Source organism: Heloderma suspectum, chromosome 2, assembly GCF_057233095.1.
Source record: "Heloderma suspectum isolate Gila_16-S chromosome 2, 16-S_ref, whole genome shotgun sequence".
NCBI classification, from domain to species: domain Eukaryota; kingdom Metazoa; phylum Chordata; class Lepidosauria; order Squamata; family Helodermatidae; genus Heloderma; species Heloderma suspectum.
In genome coordinates, this window is record NC_139459.1 from 345350996 (window position 1) to 345375232 (window position 24237).

The window sequence follows — 24237 nt, forward strand, 5'->3', positions numbered from 1 at the left end:
TTTGGGAACTGGCTCTACTGTAGAAGGATCTAAGACTGGCGGGAAGGTTTTCTTAGCGGGACCAAGCAGAGTTCTGCAGAACAGGTGAGGAGTACCTTGCAGGGGAGGCAAAAGATTTCTGGAGCAATCTTCCCATTTGCTGATTCAAGTAAGGGAGGGAATTTAAATGATCTCATCAGCATATTGCATTATTAAAACATCCTGAGCAGCGCTTGGGATAGTTCAATTCTCTGCCAAATCTCTCGACAAAGAGCAAAAAAACAAGTTGGTAGAACATTATTTTGCTGGGTTCTTACTTTCATCTATTCTGCTCCAATAGTTGGAGAAGCAGAATCTCTCCAAGATTTTGAAGTCCCTTTTGGATATCTCCCAGTGAAACCAGCAAGCACATTTGTGCTTGCTAGGAAGAAAGGGAAGATGTCTGATTCTCAGTTCCATTTTGGCTTCTGAAACCATTTTTCTTTCTGATAATTAATTTTTAATTATTCAACATTGACTTTTTAAAAACTAACACTTCCCAGAAAGTGAGAATTATAACACTGTAACTAAAAATCACTGTGTAACCAACCAATCTCGCAGGGTTTAATGAATTCCAGTGGCCATTTAGAAGGGACCTATATATTCTAATGGCCATTCTTTGTATCGCTACCTTTCCTTCCTGATCTCACCACATTTCATGGGCAGTAAGGCGGGGGTAGACTTTCTTTCATTGGTGTCAATGGGAAAGATATAAACATGTGTTCAATTCTTCCACTGAAATAAGTGGGTCTTAAAAGAGTTTAACTTGGGCTGGATTGTGAGCTTAGTCCATAAAATGTTATTGTCTTATTTTACATAATACAATCCATAGTTGGGCCCTTTCTTAGAAGAATTAAATCTCATTTTAATAATTTGGCTTTGGTGTTTTCTTTGTAAAGTATTGTGAGTTCTAAATCCTCCACCACCCTCTGTGAACGGAAGATCAGGATTTACAGCAAATTTCAGTCAGTAAAAATGAAAAGGATTGTGGTTTTTTTTTAAGAAGACTTGAAGGTCTATGATTGTGCTGTTTTCTCTAAGAAGAAGCAAAACATCAAGAAACAACAGGATGTATTGCATTTCTTTACTGTGCTGCTGGCTTCTCCACCTATAGCAGGAATGGGTAAATCTGGATCTACTGATAGATCTCTAGGTAATTTGCAGTAGAACAGCAAAGGTTCTTGATTCCCAACTGTTTAACAATAGCAACAAGAAAATGACTCCCCTGACATAGACACCCCCGCCCTAAATCATACTGCTGAAATGAAATGAAGAAATCTTGGGATGAAAACCAAGAGTGGATCATTGAATGGAAGGACTGTGAGCTCTGTTCAGCTCTGGGACTCGAAACAAACTCCTGGGCTGAATGCTTTAATTTTAAGTCTTTTGCACCAGGTTGTGGATTTCAGTGTTCTAGTAAAAACCAAAGTAGAACCCACAAGGCTGACATCTGCTCATCCCTGATCTACACCCTGATCTACAGCTAGTAAGTGTAAGTAGTGTCAGCCAGTTGTCATTCATATCAACAACACATACACACCACAAGTCTTAAAGAGACAGTGTCCACTCACACAATGAGGTAGGACTCTCCAATCCTCACTCTTTTGCTTCTCAACCTTGTATTACAAGGATCTACTTCGCCGACCAAATTGTTCCAATGGACTCTGTGCCACAGAAGAGTCTGGCCACGGTGCTCAACAAGAGAGGTTTATGTGGCTTTGGGCTCATCCTGCTAGCTACCCATCTTGTCTTCACAAATGCTTGTGAAAATGAGCCAACAAGTGAGTATTTATCTTTTATTTCATTTAAAGTGATTTTGGGGCCACCTTTAAGAGTAGAACCCGCTCGAAGCAGCATTTGAAGGCAGAGTATGAAATTATCGTTTCAGAAAATGAAAACAAAATAAACAAAGAGTATGAAATTATAGTTTCAGAAAATGAAAACAAAATAAACAAACAATTAGGTTCAATCACAGTCCTTTCCTAAGAACACAGGAAGCTGGGCTTTTGTCTGCCTAGCCATCTCTTCATCTCTCCATGGCTTCAGGCAGAGGCTTTTCCCATTACCTGTTCCCTGATCTTTTTAACTGGATATGCCAGGGATTGAACCTGGGACCTTCTGCATGTGAAGCAGGTGCTTTACCACTGACCCATGGCCCCTCCCTGAAAAAGAAACAATCTAGAGATAGACTCATAAGAATCATAGCATTGGAAGGGTCCTTGGAGGTCCCTAGCCCAATCCCCTGTGCAATGCTGGGCTTGCAATGCAGGATACAACTGCAGCATCCCTGAGAAATGGCTGTCCAGCTTCTGCTTAAATACCTCCGGTGAGGGAAACCATTGCCAGGTCCAGGCTTCGGGAGGCCCCCCCAGCACGCACACACACACACACACACACACACACACTATCAGGGCTTCTCCGCAGGGGGCTTTTATCCTGCAATTGAGATTGGTTACTCATGGAAGTTTGCAGGTCCTTTACATGATGTCAACCTTCAGGGCAGCTCCCACGCTAAATGACCGTCCCATTTTTTAAAAGATTGGAGATAATAGGCTATCATATTACAGTGCACTGAAAGGGGGGAAGGGAAACCTGTTGTGATCCTGCATTTAAAATGGAAGCAGAAGCCCCAGTAAAGTTGCAGGATTTTAGGCTGGTGTAGAAATGCTCACAATCTGGCAGATTTGGCTTCCTCCCTAGCCTGATGACATTGCATGACACTGAAACCTTTTTTATGTTCCAACAGGCCTCTGTTGGATGCCTGAATTTGTGCCCTTGTTTTGTTTTGTTTTTGGCCTTTGCTTACTCCTCTCTATCACTATTTGATTAGGGTTTTCTGCTTTCCTTCCTCTTCTTTACTTTTTATTATAAGGTGTTTTTTTTTTAAAGTGTATTTGTTTTATTGATTTGGGGCCTTTTTCCTTTGGATTTTTGTTTGTTTCATTTTGGGTTGTGTTTTGTTTTTGCTAGATCTTACTGAGCACCACCTTGAGTGCCTCACATTGAGGCAGAACGATGGGTATTTGAACAACATAATAAATACATAATAAACCCAGGCATTAGCATCCTGCTCCCAGTTATTAAACTAGAAGGCCCCAGTTCCTTTATAATGCACCTAGAACTCCTGGGGCCCACTCCTTTTTCCTCAGCCTACCCACTAGTATAGCCTTCCCCAACCTGTTGCCTTCCAGACGTGTTGGGACTACAAGTCCAATCACCACCAGCCAATAGGATTGGTTGGGGAAAGCTGCACGAGAATGCTTTCTCTTTCCAGAGAACCCAAGACTGCTAACATTTTGCATCCCTAGCATCCACCCTAGTCCTTAGCATTAGTCCTCATTACTGCCCTCCTGAAGAAGCTGAGACAAGCAAAGAGGCTTGTAGATTGGATCTTCTAGGATCTGATAGCATCCTAATCCCAGGATGACATTCCTCTGCAGTCATGGAGAATGATGGTCTCAGGGAAGGAGACTGTCACTCCAAGGAAGAGGTGACCCATTCTTTGCAGGACAAACAGATACCCTCTTGCACTGAGGATAGGCCTCTGGAGGGGCAGGGGACTCATGGTAATAGAAGATTCGATCACTAGAGACATAGACAGCTGGGTTTGTGATGGGTGTGAATTGCCTGCCTAGTCTGAAGGTCACAGATATTGTGTGTCATCTAGATAGCCTGATGGATACTCGGGGGGGGGGGGTCAATGGCCTTGGTGCTGTTTACTGCAGGGCTGGAAGAGATGCAGAAAACAGCAACCCAAGTGATCAAGGGGCTGGAGCAACTCACCTATGAGGAAAGGTTGCATTTGAGGCTACTTAGTGTAGGGAAAAAAAGGCAAATAAGGGGAGGCATGATAGAGGTTTCCCATTCCCAACCCTCTTACACTACAGAGAGCCATTGCTTTTCCACAAATCATAATAGTCCTCAGTAGTTATAAATGCTACCTGAGTTTCCTGTGTGAACCTTGCAGACTTCTATTCCCTAAGCACCTTTGCGTACCTGCGACTGCATGAAACTAAACCTCTTGTTGTTCCCACCCCTGACAGGTGGCAGGAGTTGCTCTAACACCCCAATATCCGTGGAGGAAGGGAAGTCAATAAAAGTGCCACTTAATACCTCTGAAACTATCCGCGACCTCTGCATCTGGAATAGCTCCACTTCAGGGTGGGACAACGCTTGCCACTTTTCTGGTGGAGTCTGTCAAACACTCCTAACTTACTTCAAAGAGCACGCCTCCATAGTAGGGGAAACCTTTGTACTACAGAATGTGAGCAAAGATGCCAGGAGGGTCTACAAGCTTCTGGACATGCCTGGAAATTGTGTGGCCTCGATAAATGTCTCTGTGTCAGGTGAGTTTGTACACAGAATCATAGAATACGATGACCAAGGGTTGGGTATGATGGAAGCTGAAGTCCAACAACATTGGAAGGGCCATAGATTCCCCACCCTTGCTCTAGAGCAAAGGTGGGAAGACTTAGGCTTGTGGGATGTACTTTGTTTTTCACTAGAACCCCAGGGTCCATCAACTGGAGACAGAAAATGGCAGCTTAGGAAGGTGGACATACACACAAGATACACATCACCTCAGGACACATGATCACATCAGGAACTGGTTTCAGTACCAGTACGGAGCTCACAGTCTTTTTGCACAAGAATATCCTGGTTTCCCCCCCCCATCCCCCAGCAAGCTTTCTTCATTTATGCAGCCTAATTTGAGGGAGGGGAGGGGGGACCCTTTTGGCTGTTCTAGTCAGTAACTCTTACCAATCTACCACAAATCCATAATTATTGGACAAGCAACTACTCCAACCAATAGGTGGCACTGTTCTATGTCCTTAATGCTTGGCTCGTCATCTTGGGGCGCTTCTCCAAGGGCTCCTGGCGCTACCAATCAAAATACATTCTTCTGTCTTTTCCTCCTTAACAATTTTTTTTATGGAAAGAAAAAACACAGAAGAGACAGTGGGGAAACACGGGTGGGTTACAAGCGGAATTGCACGATAAAAGCCTTGTCTGGAAGAACCCTTGTGAAGTTCCCAAAAAGTGCAGATCTCCCTGGAGCTGCTTGAATAAGTTGCAAGTCACTGATAAAGTGTATTTCTCCAAGCGAAAGTGTTACAAATTACCAAGAGATCTGATCGTCTGCCTACCCATGCTACAGAGATCTTAGGAAAACAGAGTCAGATAATTTGCAGCAGGGTAGACTTGTTAGTGTGTAGCAGCAAAAACAGCAAGGAGTTCAAAGAGTTCATAGAATCATAGGGTTGGAAGGGGCCTACAAGACCATCGAGTCCAACCCCCTGCTCAGTGCAGGAAACCTGATTCCCAGGCAGTTTCCCATCCATGTACTAACCAGGGCTGACCCTGCTTAGCTTCTGAGATCAGACATCCTGAATACTAGCAAATTTATTTATTCTGGCATAAGCTTTTCTGGACCCCGTCCACTTCATCAGATGCATGAAGTATCCCATCTGGCCGATGGGTGTTTTCATACCTAAGAATGCTTCCACATGGAGGGGTCCTAGCACTACCAACCAAAAGGCATGGCACAGCCGTTCCATCTCTGTGCCTCCTGAAGAGATTATTTTGTGGTAAGAAATGAGATGGACGAAGGCATGGTAAAACATGGGAGGATTAGACAACCATGTCTGGTCTGCCTATAAAGTTCTATGAACGAGGTAGGTCGATTGCACAATGAAAGCATCATCTGGAAGCACCTTAAATAGTGAGTTTCAATGTTGTTATGCTGAGACTGAATACAGAAGAGAAATGAATATTCTCTCCACTGCTCCTCATGACTGAGAGGGGCCAATGATGAAGGTCCAGATTGCTGTCTGCTCTGCTGTGGAATATAGTTCTCCATGGTGCTAGACGAGGAAGCTCCAACCTTCTTGGGAAGATGGTGTGAATTAGTCCAGTCATTCTAGGTCCTGGTTTTCCCTCACTTCACCCCAACTAACCATCAGCTTCCTCTCTTCAAGGGAGACAAGAAGGGTCAGTTTGACCAGAATCAGTCCTGGCTCCAGGTTTTGGACAGCCCTTGGGCAAGACCCCTGCAGTAAGGGCCCCCTCCCTCAGTAAGCCTACCTCCTCATTGCCATTAGCATCAATTGATGCTGTTGCTCTTCCTCACCACTGCTACCACCTACTGGCTGATGAGCAAGCAGGCAGTAGCAGCTCCTGCTCTCCCTTGGCATCACCACTTTTGCTTCTTTGCTCACTCCTTCTGGACATGAGCAAGAGGCGGCTGAAAAAGCAATGGCGAAGAAGACGGGGAGACTCTTGTCAGCAGGCCCCCTGGTGGGGAGCGGGCCCTGAGCAGGTGCCCAACCATGCTGACCCTTGATGCCAGCCCTGGCCAGAATGAAAGTGATATTTTCCATTCTGGGCTGAGTGGGATTCCATTCTTTCAGCCATTCTGCAGAAAATAACTCTCTCTCTCCCTCCCTCCCTCCCCCAGCTTAAAGTGAAAGAAGCTGGGTCATCACAGACAAGGAAAGATTTTTCTTTCCCTCCCTGACCCCACTTCTTTGCATCAGCTATGAGTAACAGACGTTGCATCACCATGTGGTTTTCCATTTCCACAGCAGCCAGCGATAAGGAAAACAGTCACTAATCACGCTCCTGAACAAGATGCTCTGTCCTCCAGCATATGGTATAAGGGCCAAAGTATACATGATACTCAGTGTTGTGTAGTTTGTTCTTAATTTTGAGAGAGGGAGACATTTTTCTCCCTATCTCAAAATAATAGAACCTGGGCCATCCCATGAAGCTGATTGGTGGGAGACCAGATAAAAGGAAGGGCTTCTTCACACAGTGCATAGTTAAACTATGGAATTCACTACCACAGATTTGTAGTGATAGCCACTGATTTGGATGGCTTTAAAAGGGGATTGGACAAAGACTATCAATGGCTACTAGTGTTGATGGCTATGGGCTACCTCCAGTACCAGAGGCAGTGAGCCTATGTACACCAGTTGCTGGGGAACATGGGCGGGAGGGTGCTGTTGCGCTCATGCTCTGCTTGTGGGTTCCTGGTTGGCAGCTGGCAGGCCACTGTGTGAACAGAATGCTGGACTAGATGGACCCTTGGCCTGGTCCAGCATAGCTCTTCTTAATTTTGTTTTTACATAATGCAGCTACAGAGCCACAGAAGTCCAGAGCAGGGAAATGAGTTTCTTAACCCTTTCCCCTCTGGTGCTTTTCTGCTAAAAATGTCCCCCTTCCTGCTACTTTTTATCCTGCAAGGGGAAAAATAACAACATAAGCAATGTAAATGGAAGAAAAATGATAGTTCTATTATACATAAACTGATTTTTTTTAAAAAATAGCCCTGTTAATAAGAATATCAGCCTCCCCCAACCTGGCATCCTTCAGATGTATTGAACTATAAATCCTAATGCTGAGGATGATAGGAGTGCTAGTCCAACACATCTGGAGGGTGCCAGTTTGGGGAAAGCTGTACTATATAATGAGAGTGCCTAAAAACAAGCGCCCCTATAGCATAACAAAAGTTCAGCAATAACAAAACCTGCTGATAGACTTAGAATCTGAGTAACTATTGTAGTAGGCACAATTGCACTCCTCAGTTGCAGGCAGCTTTTTTGCAGAGCAGGAGCTCTGCACCCAACTCAGTCCTCTACACTGCACAGCATGCACATACTTAGAGCTACGTTCCATTTTGGCACGGAAACAGCCCTGGTCGCCCTGTATGATGACCTACGTATGTCGGGAGAGAGACAGGGGGAGTGTGACCTTGTTGATTCTCCTTGATCTCGTGGCATCTTTCAGTACCATCGACCATGGTATCCTTCTGGGACGGCTCTCTGAGCTGGGAGTGGGGAGGTACTGCATTGCAGTGGTTTCGCTCCTACTTGGAGGGGTGGATCCAGAAGGTAGTGCTTGGGGAATATTGCTCAGCCTCATGGATTCTCCAGTATGGGGTTCCACAGGGGTCAGTTTTGTCCCCCATGCTGTTCAACATCTACATGAAACCATTGAGCGTGGTCATCCGGAGTTTTGGAGTGTGATGCCATCAGTATGCTGATGACACGCAGCTCTCTTTCTCCTTTTCATCTTCTTCAGGTGAGGCTGTGGAGATGCTAAATCAGTGCCTGGCTGTGACAGTGGACTGGATGAGGGCTAATAAACTGAGACTCAATCCAGACAAGACTGAGATGTTGTTAGCAGATTGTTCTCCTGACTGGATAGAGGGTGCTCAACCTGTTCTCCATGGGGTTGCACTCCCCCTGAAGGAACAGGTCCATAGCTTGGGGGTCGTCCTGGAGCCATCTTTGTCACTTGAGGCTCAAGTAGCCTCAGTGGCACGGAGTGCCTTCTACCAGCTTTGATTGGCGGCCCAGCTATGCCCCTAGCTGGACAAGGATAACCTGGCTTCAGTTGTCTATGCTCTGGTAACCTCCAAGTTAGATTATTGCAATGTGTTCTATTATGTGTTCTATTTAGGTATGACCTAAATCATATCCCTTATGAATATACAGTGGAGGGTGGGAATAGATTTCAGGGATTAGATCTGATAGACAGAATGCCTGAGGAACTATGGACGGAGGTCCGTAACATTGTTCAGGAGGCAGCAACGAAATCCATCCCAAAGAAAAAGAAATGCAAGAAAGCCAAGTGGCTGTCTGAGGAGGCTTTACAAGTAGCTGAGGAAAGAAGGGAAGCAAAAAGCAAGGGAGAAAGGGGAAGATATATCCAACTGAATGCAGAGTTCCAGAGAATAGCAAGGAGAGACAAGAAGGCCTTCTTAAATGAACAATGCAAGGAAATCGAGGAAAACAACAGAATGGGAAAGACTAGAGATCTCTTCAAGAAAATTGGAGATCTCAAGGGAACGTTTTGTGCAAAGACGGGCATGATCAAGGACCAAGAAGGCAGGGACCTCACAGAAGCAGATGAGATTAAGAAGAGGTGGAAAGAATACACAGAAGAACTATACAGGAAAGATCTTAATGTCCTTGATAGCCATGATAGTGCGGTCACTGAACTTGAGCCGGACATCCTCGAGAGTGAAGTCAAGTGGGCCTTAGGAAGCATTAGTAACAACAAAGCTAGTGGAGATGACAGTATTCCAGCTGAGCTATTTAAAATCCTAAAAGATGATGCTGTTAAAGTGCTGCATTCAATATGCCAACAAATTTGGAACACTCAGCAATGGCCGCAAGACTGGAAAAGGTCAGTTTACATTCCAATTCCAAAAAAGGGCAACGCCAAAGAGTGTTCAAACTACCGCACAATTGCGCTCATTTCACATGCCAGCAAGGTGATGCTCAAAATCCTACAAGCTAGGCTTCAGCAGTATGCGAACCGAGAACTACCGGAAGTACAAGCTGGGTTTCGAAGAGGCAGAGGAACTAGAGATCAAATCGCCAACATTCGCTGCATCATGGAGAAAGCAAGAGAATTCCAGAAAAACGTCTATTTCTGCTTCATTGACTACGCTAAAGCCTTTGATTGTGTGGATCACAACAAACTGTGGCAAATTCTTAAAGTGATGCGAGTACCAGACCACCTTACCTGTCTCCTGAGAAACCTGTACGAGGGTCAAGAAGCAACAGTAAGAACCGGACATGGAACAACCGAGTGGTTCAAAATTGGGAAAGGAGTACGACAAGGCTGCATATTGTCACCCTGCTTATTTAACTTATATGCAGAGTACATCATGAGAAATGCCGGGCTGGATGAATCAGAGGTTGGAATTAAGATTGCTGGGAGAATTATCAACAACCTCCGATATGCAGACGATACCACCCTAATGGCAGAAAGTGAAGAGGATCTAAAGAGCCTTTTGTTGAGGGTGAAAGAGGAGAGTGCAAAAGCTGGTTTGAAACTCAACATTAAAAAAACTAAGATCATGGCATCTGGCCCTATCACTTCCTGGCATATAGAAGGGGAAGGAATGGAAGCAGTGACAGATTTTACTTTCTTGGGCTCCAAGATCACCGCAGACGGTGACTGTAGCCATGAAATTAAAAGACGCTTGCTCCTTGGGAGGAAAGCTATGGCCAACCTAGACAGCATAGTAAGAAGCAGAGCTTGCCGACAAAGGTCCATCTAATCAAAGCTATGGTTTTCCCAGTAGTAATGTATGGCTGTGAGAGCTGGGCTATAAGGAAGGCTGAGCGCCGAAGAATTGATGCTTTCGAACTGTGGTGCTGGAGAAGACTCTTACGAGTCCCCTGGACTGCAAGGAGGTCAAATCAGTCCATCCTAAAGGAAATCAACCCTGAGTGCTCATTGGAAGGACAGATACTGAAGCTGAAGCTCCAATATTTTGGCCACCTAATGCGAAGAGAAAACTCCCTGGAAAAGACCCTGATGCTGGGAAAGACTGAAGGCAAAAGGAGAAGGGGACGGCAGAGGATGAGATGGCTAGATAGCATCACTGATGCAATGAATATGAACTTGAGCACGCTCCGGGAGAGAGCGCAGGACAGGAAGGCCTGGCGTGCTATGGTCCATGGGGTCACGAAGAGTCGGACACGTCTGAACGACTGAACAACGACAACAACAATGTGTTCTATGTGGGTCTGCCTTTGAAGGTGGTTCAGAAGTTGCAGCTTGTGCAAAATGCGGCAGCTAGACTTATAACAGGGACCAGAAGGGCCGAACATATAAGACCGATTCTGGCCCACTTGCACTGGCTGCCTATATGCTTCCAAGCCCAATTCAAAATGCTGGTTTTTAGCTATAAAGCATTATATGGCTCGGGACCACAGTACCTGATGGAACACCTCTCCCAGCATGAACCAATCTGTACATAGACTCTGCATCTAAGGCCGTCCTCTGGGAGCCTTCTCCAAGGTAGGCTCAGAGGGCTGCAACAAGGGAGAGGGGCTTCTCGGTGGTGGCCCCCCATTTATGGAAAAATCTCCGTGATGAGGCCTGCCTGGCACCAACATTGTCATCTTTAAAACTGCCCTCTTCTCTCAGGCATTTGGCAGCATATAAGGAGTCTTTTTGATTGTTTCTGGCTGATGGTTTTTAATTGTTTTAGATATATGTTGTGTTGTGTGTGCTATTTGTTCTATGTCATTATGTGAATGGTTTTATACTTTATATAATGTATTTTAATGGCTTTAATTTTTGTGAACCACTCAGAGAGCTTCAGCTATGGGGTGGGACAGAAATATAATAAATGGAATGAAATGAAAATGAAATGAAGTGAAGTGAGTTGGTGGCTCCTGAGAGATGTGAACAGAGAGTGTGGAGGAGGACTGCAAGAGGCTCGGCCAAAAAAAAAAGCAGGTTCCATGGGATATTGAGTCCAGCTCATCCAAGTGGAACTACAGATTTCTTGCATACAAGTTTCAGGCCAGCGATTGTGCCTTAATTCCTCGGTGCTGATACTTGCAAATTTCAGATCTTGCCTCAGGACAATAACCACAGACGCCCGCTCCATGAAATATTTTACACTGATTTCTAACTTGTTTAAATAGAAGGAAAAATAAAGAATTCAATATCTTTTAAAACTGTGAGACACCAATACTGTGTAAGCAGGCATGCCTGCACAACTCTTTTGTCACCTATGTTTAAGACAATCACCAACATTCCCCTGGCTATCTTGCTCACCTATGATAGCCAAAGATATTCACTCAACAACTCCCATCCATCAGGAAAGAGGAGCCCATTGTCTTCTTTCTTCCCTTAATGTCTGCCACCTAAAAATCCATTTTCCAACATCCTTGAGCAGTCTTAGAAGAAATACTTGTTTTGTTTTGATTACTAAATCCTGAGAGAGAGAAAAACAGCAACCCAAATTCATAGAACACCCTTCTTCTCAGAAGAGCCCCCCCCCCTGCTTTTGTCCTGTTTCCCCTTCTTTGCTACAGGAGCTCAACAGAGCTTCCCATCACTTCACAAGTCAGCAGATACGGAGAGGTAAATCTCTGCATTATCTTCTATTTTCCTTCTCAGTAGTCCATACTCCAATTATTCTCTTTTCCTCCCTGTTTCCTAATATTATATCCCATTCCAAACTCCAGAAGCCCTTGGCTTTGGGAGCTCCCTGTTGCTCCTTTATGCCTCTCCATCCACTTTCTTCCCAAACCTCTGCATTTGCTCTACCCCCCAAATCTTTTACAATTCCCCAAAAGAGTCTGTTTCTACCCCTTCAAATTATCCCAAGCTGAAACTTCTTTCTCCCCCTTCCTCCATGATCAACTACACACACACACCCCTACCTTGCTAGGAGTTAAAAACTTCTCTTTGAGATGCTGCACTTTTATCAAACTTCTTTTAAACACACACACACACCTTACTACAAATTAAAACTTCTCTTTTGAATACACACACACAATTTTCTATAAGTTCCAGTGTACCTAACCTTCTCGGTGTTAATGTACGATTCTAATTTCCCAGGTAGATGATAGACAGACAGACAGACAGACAGACAGACAGGATTCTAATTTCCCTGATGAGTGATTTTATTTCATTTTATATTCTTCTTTCATAAAACAAAGAATTGCTTTCAAAGACCCTGGTGTGGTCTCGGACTCTCTCAGCTTTTGGGGGTATCAGGTTTTCCTAAGCGCCCAGAGCTCAACACCAAAAGATCCCTCATGTATGTGATCTGCACGTCCATGTAAATTAAAGCATACTTCCTAACACTGTCTTGGAACTGAATAACCACAGCCTGAAGAGAGTACCTAATTTGTAATTTTTCTTGTTGTTTTGAGGTAGGGTTTAACGTGTGTGTTGGGTGTAGCTGTGTGTTTGTTGAGATTCCACTTGTGGGGACAAAAGAAGTGTCTTTGAGAATGTGCAAAGTGTGTCTACCTCATCACCGAGCCATGGCAATCATCACGAAAAGATTTTTCTGCTTTCCTCTGGAGGGATTTATTGAGAAGGTGGTGGAGGGGTGTGTGTGAAGGGGCTCATGGCCCTCTCTTGGTGGGAGGGCTCAAGATGGTTACAGAGGTGTGTGTCTTCAGAAGGACACAGGGCTGCCACTTGTTTGAAATGGGATAATTAGGCCTCTAACAAAAGAGGTGGGGCCAATGTGCTTGGACAGAAAGCCGATTTTAGTGATTCACTGGAGTACACCCCCAGGCCATATCTGGTTTTTAGGTTTTCAGGGAAATCTTTTTCTCTACTACCTTATGGACTAGTAAGTGTGTTTCCAATTAAGAATGCCCGAAATTGTGATAAAATGCGCTTGGTTCTATTTCTGAAATCACACACACACACACACGTGTGTGTGTGTGTGTGTACACAAACATTACATGCTCTGTGATCCAACTTTGCTGACCTCTTGACTGTCTGTGCCTTCTCCCTTTGCAACTGAATTTTACATTGAAAAGAATGTGTGTAAATAATTAAAGCTCAGCACCCTGTATATGTTTAAGAAAACTGTCACCAAAAAGTAATCCAGTTGCTGCTTGCGAATGTTGCTTACTGCCTGCCTGAACTGAATTTATTATTTATGTATGGGGCAACTCATATAGTAAAAAAAAGAAAGAAAAGAAGATCTAACCACACATGAATATTTTTCAAAATTCAAATTAATTTCCCCTTCTGTGATGTAAGCCCAAAGTAACCTATTTCCCATTTATTTCAGAAAAAATGTGAAATATACCATTATTTTTCTTTCAGAGATCTTGGCATATGGGACACAGCTCGTCCACCTAGAAATATACTTTGCCCCTCCTGTGTCCCCCCATAATTTTTTTGCTGGTGCTACCATTGGCCCCACCCCCTTTGCCTTTGGCCACAAGTTCACCACTCGAATGTCTCCCCCCACCCCCAGCTTCTCCAAAATGCAATTCAGCCCTCAGGCTGGAAGAGGCTCAACACCCGTGCTTTAAGCTGTGCCTCCACCTACGTTTAACCTGCATATCTGTAAATAAACACAAATGTTACAGAATGCTGATAAACCTCCAGTGATCCCCTTCCAAAGGAAACCAAACCTGAGGAAGCACTGCGGTGCCCCTGCACCTTCATACTGCTCAGAGTACAAAGCCAAGCTTACTGAGTTGTTTATGTTCATCTTGATGCTGTGAAAAGCTTAACTTGGACATTCCTGCAGACTCAGCTGCCGTTAAAGACACAATATTTATTTATTTATTTATTTTTAATTTCTATACCACTCTGGATGGTTCACAAAAATTAAAACCAAAAAGCACAGGATAAAACAATGTAAAATATAAAAGCATTAAAACCACAATACAACAATACAACCAGAATGAAACCTACCAGCAATGCAGAGATTTAAAATACAAATTTAAAACCAAAGCTAAAAGACTAGGAAGATAAAATGCCTGGGAGAATAAAAAGGTCTTCACCTGGCGCCAGGCAAACCTCTCTAGGGAGCTCATTCCACAGCCGGGGTGCCACCGCAGAAAAGGCCCTCTTCTTGGTAGCCACCCGCCTCACCTCCTTTGGCAGAGGCTCATGGAGAAGAGCCACTGAGGATGAACTTAGGGTCCAGGCAGGCACATATGGGAGGAGGCAATCCTTCAGATGGCACCAAGCAGTTAAGCTGTTAGTGCAGGGCAGGGCATTTTATTTGTCATTCAGCAACTCTGCGCCCTGTAAATCCATTATTCTCATTCCTTCCAGATCCAATGGCTACTCACCTATCAACATCTTCACCTCCAGGATCAGGATCCTCCACCATCAGATTAGAAAAGCAGAGTAAGTAAATGAGGAAGTGGAATTGAGGAAAGGAAACTTGGATGCCTGGGTTCATTTTGTGGCTCTCTTACAGAGCTTTGGGTAGATCACTTCATCTCTCTCTCTAAAGACTACTTCTCATGAGATATTTCGTAGTTAATACCCAAGTATTTCCATCTATTTTGAAAGATGCATATGTGTTTCAAATATGTCTTTCCCCTTTTAGGATGCAGGACATGGCTAGTATTGCCAACTTTTTCATTGATCCTTGCTCCCGTGCCTTTTAACAACAGCTTGATCTTGAGGCATTAGCTAGTGACATTGTTTCATTCTCCATGCCAGAGAATGCATCCCCTCCTGATTTCTGTCATTCAAGTTACCTTTAAAAGTGCACAAGCAGAACAGGCCGGCATTTTTCCTGATACGTTGGCAACCACAGATGTGGGAACCTGATCCTTTCTTTTTATTTATTACATTTGTATCCCTCACTCGCTCTAAGGAGTGCAAGAGGGTGAACATGGTTCTCCCCCACCCATTTTATCCCCATAACAACCCTGTGAGGTAGCTTAGGCTGGGAGGTAGAGACTGATCCAAAGTCACCCAATATGCTTTGCGGATGATTGGAGATTTTAACCTGGGTCTCCCTGATTCTAGCCTGACGCTTTGACCACTACAGCTCTTGCTCACCTTTTCCATGTATGTTAAAGGGAAAACATACATAGTTGCACCCTTCATAATAGATGCTGTACATGCGCATCATGTACTCTGGTATCAAGTGCAAACTATCTAAAATGGCCTTAACCAACCTGCTGCCATCCAGATGTTTTTGACTCCAACTCCCATCAGCCCCAGTCAGCATAGCCAATGCTCAGGAACAATGGGAGTTGGGGTCAAAAACATCTGGAGGCCATCAGGATGGGGAAGACTGATTTTGTCCCTCAGTTTCAAACAAGCCATTGTTTCTCAGATGGACTTGTAAAACTGGAGGCTTGCTAAATGTTTGTTTTGAACAGAAGATGTCTACTCAGAGGGGTAAGGGGTGGGTGGGAAACCCTCAGATTCAGAATTCCCAGCATTATGTCATCAACATTTGGCCTCAGGTGACATGACACTCAGCACAGCTAGTTTCATCACTTCCTCTTAAAGTTTCTAAACGCTTCAATGACTAATGAAGCTGCATCCATCAAGTATGCTCTTTCCAGTAGGGAAAGGCTGCACTCAGTGGTACACAGGGTGGTGGAGGGTGAACAGAAAGCTTTCTGGGAATGAGGAGGGAAAGGATGGAAAAATATGCCAGGGAAGGAAAAAAGCAAGGTGTGACACCAGAGTGTTAAGGTTTTTCAAGTACATTTTCCTGCAAGGAAGTTGCACAACCTGCAGCAACTTAAAAAAAATTAACTAAGGACTACTTACCATCTTTGCACAATTAAAAGACTCATGCATTTGATGACTGCCTCCCAACAAAAACTGTATATAGACAAGTGGAATCTCCAACAGAATACTCCTGTTTAGGTTTCCAGCCAGTCAGGCCCTCTTCCAAGATGCACCATTCCATTGCCCCCACAGGGGTTGCCCCGGACAGCAAGCAGCAGGGTGGTTTTGCTGTCTGGTTTGAATAAAGTGGCCACCCACATATTGCCAAAGAAGAAGAAATGCATCACCCAAAAAGAGGACAAAAGACGATGCAGATTTTGCATAACATTTGCATATGCTGATGTATAGGTATATATATGAACATTTGGAAATAATTATAATAATTTAAACAGAAATACAGTGCATCTCACCCTAGTGGCAAAGACTGTGACCAGGTGACCTGTGTGTCACCTCAGTCTGCTGTCCAGGTGTTAACTGTTGATGAGCCACTTCAAGGCCCCTGCTGCTCTTCTTCCTTATGGTTCTTTACTTTTCAGTTGGACTTGAATTGGACAGTCCTTCAAATACAGGCGGTCTTCAAACAGAGGTGGCTGCCTCTGCCTGAGGCAGCCACCTCACTTTGCCTAGTGGTAGGACCGGCCCTGGTCAACATCCCATGTCCACTGAGCATGCTCAGTCCTCATTGGAAGCTCTCCTGATAGGATGTCGTTTTTTGCAAAGATTTTTACACTTCTGCAAACCTTGGTTTTCCTCCAGTCCTGCCAATACCACCCTCTCGTGAATGGGAGAATGCTTTTACTATATGATAAATATCCGAAAGATATTAGATAGCATGTCCACATTTCTTTCTTCTTCTTTTTCCCCTTGCAGGTGGAATGACTTGGTCCTACTGTCTAATTTCAGTTCTAGTGTTAGCAATTTTAGATTTCCTGTGAATGCTTCAAAGATTGCTCTTTCCTGGTTTAGTGAATCTGCCTGGACATCTTTGATACATTGCAAAGCTATTTTCTAATTGTGCAATAACGATCGATTAAGGGCGCAATCCTATGGCCACTAGTCAGTGGCTAGAAGTGGACCCTGAGAACCGACCTCCACCCACTCCCGCGCTGCCTCATAGGCAGCGTGGAATGGCCCTGCACGCCACACTTGGAAGAGGAGTGCGGAGCGGCGAAAATGGGGCATTCCTGGGGGTGTGCCAGAGTGCAAAGGGCAGAAGTGCCATTCCGACGCTTCCTATGCATTGGCCGGCATCTGCCCCCCCGCCCACTCCGCCTTCCCACGGCTAGACAGCTGAAATCGGCTGTCTAGCCACGAATGCAGGGCGGCTGAAGCATGGAGGAGACGATCCCCTCCGCGCTTCTCCTGCCCTGCATTGGATAGGTGGTCACATCCAAGTTCAGAGGCAGCCGCCTATCCCAACAGGATTGCGCCCTAAATGAATTACTCTGTTCATGCCTGGGCCAATATAGTAACAACAGAATTGCATGCACTTGGGACTACAATACCTGACACAGTCCCTCTCCCAGGATGACCTTACCTGTGCCCTACGATCAACATCTGAGGCCTTTCTCTGAGTGCCTCCCCAAGGGAAGTTCGGACAATGGCAACAAGGGAAAAGAGTCTTTTCAGTTGTAGCTCCCTAACTGTGGAATGCTCTCCCCAGCAAGGCCCACCTAGCATCAACTGTCATCTTTTTGCCATCTTTCCTCTATTCCCAGGCATTTGATGGCATATGATGGACTGTTTAATGCATCAGTTGTATTGTTTAGGGTCATCACTGACGTTTTAGTTGTTTTATACGGTGGTTGTATTTTAATGGATAATTGTAGCTGTTTAAACTTTTGTATGTTTTAATTCTTTTGTAAGTTACTTTGAGCCTTCTTTTTTAAGGTGTGTAAGAATTTTTTATTATTATTATTTAATTCAATACAAGAAGAGAAAAGAAGCTGTTGTAACCAGTGAGTCAAAAACAAGAAGTTACATGGGTCTCACCATCGAGTCCTCCAGCATAGTAAACTGTGGATGAAAAACAAAACAAAAACATAATTGCTTTGCACCAACTGAAGCAATTTGGAGGCTTCGGTGCAGGACTCTTGTGGCTGCACCTGTACTGCATAGTTTCGTCTTCCCTATTTTTGGCTGCTAACTAGCAATGGCAGCTACTACAAGCACCTAGAAGTGGGCCCTTTGTTTCTGCTTGACACTGGCCGGAACAGTTGGCAGCTAGGTAGCACTGCTCACACCTCTGCACAGCAATTTTGGCAGGTGCCATCTTCGTGTGTTAGTGCTGCCAGACATGAGAGCACAGTTCAGCTGTGGTGTCACCAGGGCACAATTTGGGGACAGAAGCCCAGGGCCCCACTCAGCAGAATGGGCAGGAGGGTGCCCAAATCAGCAAGCCTGGCTTACCACACTTTGAAGTAAGTGAAATAATACACATTACCAACTAAAGAGACACACACACCCTTCCAATAAAACCATTATGTCCAGAGTCTAAGCAGATTTCTATATGAGGCTTTTATCACATGCTCATAGCTGGTCACTCATGGAAGTTTGATGACGTCCTTTTCATGACCTCTCCCATCCTTTTTAGCCTTTATATCCTGGCTTTTAAAAGATGAATGAAAATGTGGCAATAAATTTAAATCATAATAAAGGCTGGTGTACTTTTGGAATCCCACTATATCACCGTGCCATCTAGTGGCTGAATAATGAAACGTATGGAAACATATGAAACATAAGGAAACCCCCAGGAAACAAAGGGGAAGCACATGCATAATGGAGCCGAGCTTAATCCTGCAAAGATTTTAGCCTCGTCTACAAATCCTCAAAAACTACCTCACTGCACCACTGCAGTTTCGTACATGTTTTCACTGTGTCCAGTACAGTATACTCTTGGGTAATAGCAGGGGTGGGCAACCTCCAGGGATCAATTCCCCTTTCCTGAACCCACCAGGGGTGTGCACACCCCTTCCAGTGCCCTGCTACTGAATTTGCCACCAAAATTCACCATTGTCACAGTGCAGCAGCAAATACGGACTGGTTCTCCTTTAAAACAAGAAAAAACAGGCAACTTTTTTTTGCTGCCGCACTACTGAATTTCAGCAGCAAACCAGTATTTGTTTAGTGTGACAACAATGAGCCACAGCTAGCCTTGGGCTCCATGTTCTCCCTCCTATCTCTACCTCCGGAGCAGCTTGCAAGCTTTCGCTTCTATTTTTGGCTTAACCACAGCACGTTGCCTTGCTAACATGTAACACGGTTTGTCCATTTGGATGACACAGCGCTACGTTCCAAACTTCTCCTGCAGCAGCACCAGGGGACAGGGGTGTGCGAGCCTTACGCTCACTGCAGCTCATTTTCATCACAGTACATAATGGAAGGTAGATTGCCAGATGTTTGGAACTCCCAGGAGCCCCTGCCAGCATGGCCAATAGTCAGGAATACTGGGAGATAAGAACATCAGAAGAGCCCTGCTGGATCAGACCAAGGGTCCATCTAGTCCAGCATGCTGTTCACACAGTGGCCAACCAGCTGCCTGGGAGAAACCCAGAAGTCGAACTTGATTGCAATAGCACCCTCCTGGTTGTGTTTTCCAGACATACTGCTTTTGATACTAGAATTGAAGTCCAAAAATCTGGAGATCTACTTTCTGCCCACCCTTGGTTTAGCATGATATCCACACACTCCCGCACATATGGAGAGCCTTGGAAATAACAGACTCTGGGCTTGGTTGTGTAAAAGGCTGAAATGGTGACTGAGATCAGCCAGTGACTCAGTTCCTCATCCTGCTTGTGTCTTTTGGGCCAGTGCAAAATCTGGAATGGGCTGGCCTGCAACTGTTATTAGTCACAGGTATTCAGGGATGAGGAAGCTCTCTTTGTTGTTTTGAATGACTAGAAAAGGACTTTGTCAGAAGAGGGAAGGATTTGAGAGAAAGAAAAGGGGAAGGTCAGTTTTAGCACATTAAATCCTATTTTCTAATGATACACACTAGAAGTGCCCCTGGATCACATCAAGGGCTGATTTGAAAAGTTCAGAGAGAGAGAGAGAGAGAGAGATTCACTTCATTCCATTTCTATACTGCCCAGTAGCCGAAGCTCTCTGGGCAGTTTAAGCTGTCTGGCCTAATCCATCAGATCATTGCTCTTCAGATGATCCACGGGGTGGCAGGCTGAACTTAGAGCTTTTCTACATGACACTGTTAACCAGCTATTAATCCACTGCATCTATTTCAGTTTTGTTGCAGAATTGAGATCTGACCACTACATGAGGAGCATTTCCTTTCCTGCTTTTCTGCTACGTAACCCCTAGGTGGCACTGTGGAATAGCAGAATAGTACAAATACACAAGAGGAAATTGCACTTTCTTTCGCTTTCACAATTAAATTAAATGCCACATTTTCTCTACTCTAAAAAAAACTCGCCAAAAGTGCAGGCTGGACACAGAAGCGAAATTGAAGGGTCATGATGTTGTCTAAAGTACCCGTAAACAACTGTGAGCAGGGAATGAGTGCATGATAAATGCCGCTTGTAGAAATGCCCCAAGATGAGTTGCAAAAGCAGCACTGCTGCCATATACATTTATGGTAACAAGTTAAGAAGCAGGTTGCCAAATTCCTAAAGATGTGGTCGAAAGCGGGGTCCAGTTCTGAAGAGGTTGAAGACAATTGCTCTAAATGACTGCCCACTTTGTAGAGTGTGCCTACTAAGCATGTAGGCCCTGCACCTGGGTCACAGAAAGGAGGAGGTCTTGTGCTTCCAGCATTCAGGCTTGTGCCCCGCTAGGGATGTACGAAAGTCACTTACCTTTTTGCAGGTGTGATTCGCAGTGGGGGGGAGGCGCTCCGTCCCTCCCCCCGGAATCCTCCCTGGCCAGCTCCACGGAGCCGCTGGCCAGGGCCATCCACAGCCGGAGCTCCGGCTGCAGCCAGGCTGCTGCAGATGCAAATGGCGGCCGCCGTAGCGGCCACCATTTGCATCTAGCCAGGCTGCTGTGATAGGCTACGTAAATATTTACGTAGCCTATCACAGCAAAGAGCAGGGCCGCAAACGGCAGCCGCTACGCCGTTTGTGCCGTTGCTGTTTCCGTGATAGGCTACATAAATACTTACGTAGCCTATCACAGCAGCTTGGCAGGATACAAATGGCGGCCACAGCAGCTGGCCGAAAGACCAGCCGCCGGCGCCGGAGCCGCAGGTAAGTTTCGTTCCGGGGGGATTCCGCAGGGTGGCATGGGGTGTGAGGCCATTCCGCCACGGGTTTCAGGGGGCCGAATGCCAGTGCATTCGGCCTCACTGAAATCCGTGGCGGAATTCTCTGCCACCCCTATGCCCCTCCTCCCACTCCTTCACCTCTCTTGGAGTCCCTGAGCCATTGTCATGATTCCCTTTTGTTCTGTTCAACTAGCCCTAACTGTTGCAGGCTCTTGTCGCTGGGTAACCCAGGGAAACCCAAGGGCCTGGTAACTGCTCTTCACAACATCCCACTATGTTTTATCAATTCTAGGGGCATGACAGCCATGCGGGCAGGGAAGGCACAATTCAACAGAGCATGCCATTTTAAAAAACAATGTTTATCCATCAAAATAATTACAATCATTTTTAACATTTGCCCTAAAGAACTTTTAAAATTTCAGTGCTATTGTGTGGCTACATCAATGTTAAAAAGTAGAAGAAAAGAACATTAAAAGCAATGGACGGCGATAAAAGTGTATTTGAGTCCCTTGTGTCATTTGTGCATAAGAGTTGACACAGTCGAAAGAAGTGCTTGACACCACTATCCTACACATGTCTACTCTGTCCCATTGAGTTCAGTGGAGCTTACATCCAGATAAGTTGGTATAGGATTGCAGCCTTAGCCTCTGATGTATAAATGTAGCTATAATCATCGAAGTGCTTCAGTGGGCGAGAAGGCCATAAAATGCCATATTGTGGCAGGATCAGCAGCCAATGTGACAATACAACCCATCAAGATAATCTGAGCTTGGCATCGTCATGCGTAGGGAGATGGTGCCCAGCGCAGGGGGACAGGTGGATTCTTCTCCAGTTTGGTACAAGTTGGTCTCTTTTCCATCCCACACTCTTGTTTTTTTCTCCTTGCAGTAAGTGAAGGAAATATGCTGTGGAAAGGAAGAGCAATCCCTGACTTAGTCAGACTCTAGATGGGTTGGAGGGACACGCTTGGAGCATTGTTGTGTGTGTGTTGTACGTGCAAGTGTGTTTCTGTAGGCCAGTAGTGCAGAACCTCTTTCAGCACAACAGCTGAATTCCATTTCGGAGAAGCTTTGGGAGCTGCGTTCCAGTGGTGGGTGGGTCTGAAGCCAAAGGGGGTGGTGCCAAAAGTAAAAAGGGTGGGGCAAAACCACCAGCATATTGTAGCTTAAAGCTCTTACGGCCAGTAACAAACCCTTTGGAAAAGATCTCAACCCTTTAGAATGGGGAAAAAACTGCACAAAAGCCGGGAAACCACCAAGTGATCGGTGGTTGGGGGGGGGGCTAAGGAAGGGGGCATGGCCTTCTGGGGAATCCCGAGGGCCAGCTTGTGCCCCTAGGGGGCCAGCTTTGGCCCCCCAGGCCTGAGGTTGCACGCACCTTATGTAGGCACACTTTCACATTTATTATATCAAAAGTGGTGTCGTTTTTCAAGCTGGAATACCAAAGATGTCTCTGTGCTCCAAAGTTTAATGAGATCACAGACCTCCCACACAATACGTAGCTTGGCTGTTAGCCTCAATCCCTCTTCCCCTACCCCAGTCAGTAGCACAGAGATGATGATCATAATAGTAGTAGTAGTAATAATAATAATAATAGTAATAATAATGGCCTGCCCTATAGCAGGAGCAGATAGGACTCTGTAGCCCACCATTAAGTTTTCAGTGGACTGCCACCACGCATACGAGTGGCTGACTACTGGAAAATCCCAAAACAAAGACAGCAGCAATGGACACCCAATGTCAGCACCATCTTTGAATAGGTATTTTCCATACATACGCACACAGACACACACACACACATGGATGACATGAATGCTGTGGTTGCATTGTGCCAACGCAAAGATGACCCTGAGTATACATTGCCACCTTCTTTGTAGAGGGATTTTTCATTGAACTCTGGGGCTCTGCAGTCAGGTCACCTCTGCCCTGCAGGGTTGTTGTACATTGTCTTAATGATCTTGGAATTGTTGTAGATCACAAGCTGAATGTGATCCAACCATGTGATATGGTTGCAAAAAAGGCAAATGCTATTTTGGGCTCCATGAATAGAAGTACAGCTTCCAAATCCCAGGAAGTACTAGTTCCCCTCTACTCAGCACTGGTTAGGCCTCATCTGGGCACTGCACTTGAAGAAGGATGCAGATAAGCTAAAGAGGGTTCAGAGGAGGGCAACGAAGATGATCAGGGGACTGGAAACAAAGCCCTATGAGGAGAGACGGAAAGAACCAGGCATGTTTAGCCTTGAGAAGAGAAGACTGAGGGGAGATATGATAGCGCTCTTCAAGTACTTGAAAGGTTGTCACAGAGAGGAAGGCTAGGATCTCTTCTTGATCATCCCAGAGTGCAGGACACGGAATAATGGGCTCAAGTGACAGGAAGCCAGATTCCGGCTGAACATCAGGAAAAACGTCCTGACTGTTACAGCAATACAACAGTGGAACCAATTACCTGGGGAGGTGGTGGGCTCTGCCACACTGGAGGCATTCAAGACGAGGCTGGGCAGCCATCTGTCAGGGATGCTCTGACTTGGATTCCTGCATTGAGCAGGGGGCTGGACTCAATGGTCTTATAGGCCCCTTCCAACCCTCCTATTCTATGATTCTATGACCCTTATATGAAGCTTAGGGTAAATGTGAAAAAAAACAAAAACAAATCCAGATCTTCCCGCACCTGGTTCTTAATACTTTAATACATCCCCAGGAGTGTGGGACAGTCTCACGATTAGGTTTGTGTTTTTACCATAAATGGAAACACACAGCTGCCTTATACTGAATCAGACCATCAGTCAACTTGGCTCACTATTGTCTCTACAGAGACTCACAATGGTATTACAGGATCTCAGATGGGCTCTTTCCCAGTGTTGTTGTTGTTGTTCAGTCGTTCAGTCGTGTCCGACTCTTCGTGACCCCGTGGACCATAGCACGCCAGGCCTTCCTGTCCTGCGCTCTCTCCCGGAGCGTGCTCAAGTCCATATTCATTGCATCGGTGATGCTATCTAGC

At 45.3% G+C, this 24237-nt stretch overlaps 2 protein-coding genes across 14 annotated transcripts in view; one reads left to right on the plus strand and one right to left on the minus strand.

Annotated features, from left to right (window-relative positions):
• On the plus strand, nucleotides 1-17961 carry LOC146355339 (uncharacterized). Its single transcript, XM_084830555.1, has 5 exons — nucleotides 1-84; nucleotides 1648-1799; nucleotides 4062-4364; nucleotides 14596-14670; nucleotides 16894-17961. The coding sequence occupies exons 2-5, from the start codon at nucleotides 1676-1678 to the stop codon at nucleotides 16956-16958; spliced, it is 567 nt and encodes a 188-aa protein (XP_084686681.1). The 5' UTR covers nucleotides 1-84; nucleotides 1648-1675; the 3' UTR covers nucleotides 16959-17961.
• The window catches only part of LOC146355340 (uncharacterized), a 27083-nt gene continuing 20756 nt past the window's right edge, over nucleotides 17911-24237 (minus strand). For 9 of the 13 annotated variants that reach the window (XM_084830550.1, XM_084830543.1, XM_084830551.1 and 6 more), the window contains one exon: nucleotides 18700-22143. In XM_084830550.1, the coding sequence (XP_084686676.1) occupies nucleotides 21964-22143 (180 nt within the window). In that variant the 3' untranslated portion in view covers nucleotides 18700-21963. Of the gene's footprint in view, nucleotides 18040-18699; nucleotides 22144-24237 lie in introns of those variants that run through there. The other 4 variants (XM_084830545.1, XM_084830544.1, XR_014787164.1 and 1 more) reach the window with 3 other exon arrangements.

What these genes read in the sequence shown, in the direction of transcription:
- LOC146355339 (XM_084830555.1), top strand. Translation starts at nt 1,676, where the DNA reads ATGGACTCTGTGCCACAGAAGAGTCTGGCCACGGTGCTCAACAAGAGA. An exon ending in TTGTGAAAATGAGCCAACAA is followed by an intron (nt 1,800 to 4,061) that starts GTGAGTATTTAT and finishes CACCCCTGACAG; the next exon opens with GTGGCAGGAGTTGCTCTAAC. An exon ending in CATCAGATTAGAAAAGCAGA is followed by an intron (nt 14,671 to 16,893) that starts GTAAGTAAATGA and finishes TTCCCCTTGCAG; the next exon opens with GTGGAATGACTTGGTCCTAC.